General features: G+C 29.4%; 1 protein-coding gene across 1 annotated transcript in view; it reads right to left on the bottom strand.

Moving 5' to 3' along the window:
• Positions 1–4482: 4482 nt before the first annotated feature.
• LOC148939457 (muscle, skeletal receptor tyrosine protein kinase-like) overlaps positions 4483–4943 on the bottom strand; it is a 160590-nt gene continuing 160129 nt past the window's right edge. Inside the window, exon 10 of the mRNA XM_089106883.1 lies at positions 4483–4547. Within this exon, the coding sequence (XP_088963009.1) occupies positions 4483–4547 (65 nt within the window). The remainder of the gene's footprint in view (positions 4548–4943) is intronic.

The following is a 4943-nucleotide window of genomic DNA, read 5'->3' as shown; positions in this document are numbered from 1 at the left end:
TATGTACTATTTCAAATTTTCAGCCTAGGTTGAGTCTACAGAGATAGCTAAATGTAATATCGTTAAACCTGGTAATTTTAAAGTATCCTTAGCCCATCTAATTCATATTTAATTAACAGGCCAACTGGAGAAATGGCGTAACACCTCTTATATTGGGCCAACAAAAGATCTCTCCCTTCAGTAAGTGTCAAAGCCACCCCTTCGTACTAGTTTTGCCTTTTAAATTAGTAACCCTCGATAGTTAATTCTCCAATACCTGGGAACAACTTTTTCCTAAGTCCTAAATATAGAAAATCCTCCACATGTCCAGCTCAATGAGTTGATGTCATATTAACTTTCTACTATAAATTCTAATTTGAAAAACTATGTACGTCGTATTTTTGTTTGTTTTCAGGCTTAGTCCTATCTTTGTTCATTTTTTCCAAGTGTCAGGATTATATTTTAAGAAGTAATATATTATAAAGACCTTATTTTAAGCATTATTTATTCAGTTATTTTCTCAATATTTTACTACAGCAAAGAAATAACAGATCCTATGATGATTTCAAAAGTGTGTGTTCACTTAATGAAATTATTGTAATAAGCAGATTAAATTAATGTTGCCATATTAAGAGTTATTTGTTAACATTTAAAAATACGTATGTTTTATCTTATATAAAATTTGCCTATAATAAATGCATACCAACTTTATAATATTGCTGATTCTTCACTCTAATTTCTTTACTGTCGAATGTTCACTGTTTTATCAGTCCTTAATCTTCGAATTCCTCTTAAATGAAGGGATTAAAACGGAAAACGATGTAGTTGTAATTAAGGTAATATTAGTACTTGATATTTTCAAGTGGACATGGAATATAAACCTACAAACTTAGCATACATTTAATATATCTAAATAATTTTTATGAAAGCATCTGCTTTAATAGGGAAATGATCTTTTTTTAGATTTAAAAATTTTTCTAGGGATTATATAGCACTTCTATGATAGACATAACCTATGTCAACTGTTATCGTCTTCAAAAGAGTCAAAAACCAATAATGTATATGTTTTTTGTAGTTGGTCAACAGTAAGTGGCTTATTGACGTTAAAAAATACATCCTAAATGTATTGCAATGCAGATTCAATAAGGTTAACATTTGGAGCAATTATAATTTTTAAGTCGCCCCGGCCCCAAGACAAAGCTAATTTTAACTTTAGTACTCTTAAAAACAAGATTTATTCTCTGCCAAAATTATCTGATAGGTCAACTACTCGTTCAGATTCAATGCTAGCTGTAAGGATACTTTCTTATTCAAGTTAATGCTCTCTAAATTGTTCATATAAATACCCTATTTATAAAAGTTCTCTGACATACACTCGCAATCCATAACCAGATTCAAAAAGTCAATTTCTAGTTTGTTCATATTATTATTCTATTATGTGTACATTCTATTTTTTTTAAGCTAAATTAAAAAAAAAAGTTTTTTAGATAGAAAGTTATGAACTTGATTGAAAATAATCAATAATATGACTGAGTAAATGACTAAGGGGGGTGAACAGTTGCTCTGTAACTTGCTCCTCAATGCCTCGCTCTTTATGAGAGTTAGGTTGGGTCCTGTCATTAGAGCCTTTAATGAGAAGTAACGACACTTGGGTTACTCGGCGAGGGGATTGGTGCGTTATAATTAGGTGGTCGTGTCCAGAAGGGTGAGGGGTTCATTCCGAGTCTATTCACTTATTTGGGCTTGGAAGGGGTTTGGTATGGCGTGATTCAGTAAGCTCAGTCAGAGTTGACCATGCTCCAAATGGGTACCTGGAGAAATCTGGGGAAGGTAAATAGGAAAGGAGTCTGAAAGCCTAGGGTGGCTGGCTTTCATCCCCCCTTGCACTTTCTGGCTGAAAGGCCTTGAGACGAAGATCAGCACCGCCGGGGTGGACCTTAAGGATCTAGTGCAGCATCCTTTATCTTAATTTACGTTACCCTTTGGGTTTCAGGAGTCGCTCTTAAAAAGTTGGGACAAATAGTCAAACTCACTTATATATGAAGTAATTTCCCGTTTTTTTCAGTTTAGGGCTGCTCCTTACTTTTTTTTATTAAGTTTGTTAAAATTTTTAAAATTATGCCTTAAACTGTTTTTTTATATTAATTAAAATTTATAGAAATTCCCGTTAAAATTTTTATTTAAATTTTTTCTATTTTCCAATACCACCCCCCCCCCCGTACAAGTTTAAACAGACACTAATAACCTGTCATACCATCCCTCCTTACCCTATTGTGTGACGAGTTACATTGAAAAATTGGCCTAATAATTCTTTCATTTGAAAAAGAAATAATTTAATTAGAAAAACTTTTTTTGGTGAAGCTTTAAGCAGGATTCTAACCTTGAGAATGTTATAACAACCCAAAGCGAACCGTAGAAACAATTATAATACATCCAAGAAAGCTGCCTAAGACCCATGGAACCGACCAAGGAAACAACTGATTAGACCTAAGATGGAACCAGGGAGGAAAAAAAGCTTTAAATTTGATGTCCTTCGTACTTTAAGATTAGATCAGATATAGCCGTACTTTATATAGCCGTACTTCGTACTTTATGGTTCAGACATAGTCATCCACACTCTTATAATGTTAAACATTAAGGAATACATTTTTTTGGCATGAAAATGTGAAACAGATGCAATGAGATTAAACACAATTTTACAACAAAGAGAAGTGGCTACAAAACAGTTTTTGAGTTACTCTAACTGTCCCTGTCAATTACATAGGAACTCAGTGTAGTTTTACGTTATCCTCCTCAATGAAATTCGTATAATATTACGGAAACATATGACGAAGTATTAAAACATTTTTGATGTAGAAACTTCGATAGAATGATAGAAATAAATAGCGATAAGAAAAAAATGTTTTATTTTGCTCATTAGTTAGAGTATTTAATTTTTTTTATGGCATTATATCATCTCAGAATGCGACATTTCTTGCTGCTTCTCCTATATTTTAATTTATTAATTTTAAAATTTTTTTCTTTTTACTTTAAAAATAAATAAAATTATAATCTTTTTTATTAGAATTTCTTTATCAACGCCGCCATTATTCCAAAATACATCTTATTAGAAAAAAAAAACAAAAAACAGAACCCTGTTAGATCGCCACTTTACTATTTAGTCTTTATTGTATATGGGTTACTTCAGAAACATTCTGCAAAATAAAATGTATATTTTGGGGACAGAGGGTTTTGGTTTTCATTAAAGCTCCTTTCGTTGCCTAAGTAAAAGTATATGAAAATATCACTAGTTAATTTTTTGGAGATGGTTATAGATTCGTTGCTTAGGATGAAGAGCATTAGAAAATTTGAAAATAATTATGATTAAGAATATTCTGGTAATTGATTCTCTTTCAAAAAGAACCAAAAATGTTATTCTCTAAAATATTCAAATAACAGAAAGTCCTATTGTAAAAAACAAAATACCATAATTCGGTTAGAGCTTTGTAACCATGACACTTTTAATTTAAAGGACAATTCCAGTTAATTTATGCTTTGATGATCGGTTTTTATTTCATTAAAAAATCCACTCCGTTATATTTCACTCACACTTTTACATTGTGCTAAATTGAGTTTCTTTTACTATTGAAGCAATTAATTAATTAAGAACATTATTTTCAGGACATAGGGATTCAGAAAGATCCTAGAAGAATACTTTAAAGAATGAATTTATCTCAACCGAAGTAAGACAAAGTTCTGTCTTTAGGTTATTAGATGATATACTGTGTATAATTTGAGAATTTTTTTAATAATGTACTTATCCGGGCTCAGAACTTTAAATTATATTTTTCATGTGGTGTTCATTGTTATTATTTTGACTAAACTATATTTTTGGGTTAGTAAGTTTTTAAATTTGTAATTTCAAACAATACAAAACAAGTAGTAGAGCTTTTTTTCAAAAGAAATTGAAGGTTAAAAAATTTAAACGTTACCTCTGAATGTGACCGATACTTTTGCACTGACTATTGGGTTAATCAACTAAAACGTGTTAAACTCCTATCGTAAATACTTGATAGTTCCAAATTAAGAGTAGGAATCACCTTCTTTAAAACAGCAATTTATTTCATAGTATTTCGTTTTAATCCTTGTAACATTGTGGGAATTAAAAAGAAAATATATTTTTGTATATCCCCAGTATTTAATAAAATTTACATATGACAAAAAATTCTTTGCATTCACAATAAATAGTATTTGTATAAGGTAATGCCTTTGGTTTCCAAATTCAATTTCAGAATAGTTAATTTCCAAAAAAAAAAACAGAATATTTTTTTTTTGTCACTTACTTAATTTCTTTTGATATTCTCACATTAAATTAAAAATAAATATTTGTGAATAATTAGGCAAAGCATAGAAACCTGGTTTCGTAAAACTACTGCTCCCATCGATATTTTCTGATTTACAAATACTCTCCGCCAAATTTTTCTATATTTTTGTATTAAATGAATATATTATCTTCGAATCAAATCAACAAGCAATGACATGACATTTGGTAAAAATTGACTCTAGAACATTTGCGATAACAACAACACCTAGAAGTAAATGATATTAATAAATATAATTAGATGAGTATACAGAACTTAAGTTCTGTTATAAAAAATATATAAAGATATATATAAAAAATATGTGGCAAATTATAAGCGACGTTTTAGCTTCACAATTAAAATTTATAACTGAATAGATTTTATTTTTATAAATAATTTTTATGTTTTAATAACTCTCATAAAAAAATATAAAAAAATCTATAAAGAATATAGTGCAATAAAAAAAACAATTTAAAAAAAAATAAGATCTTAAATTACAAAAATTTGTCGAGAAGATTATAGTTGTAACATTGAGAATTTGAGAATAATTACGATTACAAATGTTCTGATAATTGATTCTATTCCAAACAAACCACGAATTTTATTGTTTAAAACCGATACGAA

Source organism: Artemia sp. Qi Xiang Cuo, chromosome 21 (assembly GCF_049724085.1).
Source record: "Artemia sp. Qi Xiang Cuo chromosome 21, ASM4972408v1, whole genome shotgun sequence".
NCBI lineage: Eukaryota > Metazoa > Arthropoda > Branchiopoda > Anostraca > Artemiidae > Artemia > Artemia sp. Qi Xiang Cuo.
The sequence above is the reverse complement of the archived record's forward strand: the minus strand, read 5'-3'. Positions and strand labels throughout refer to the sequence as shown.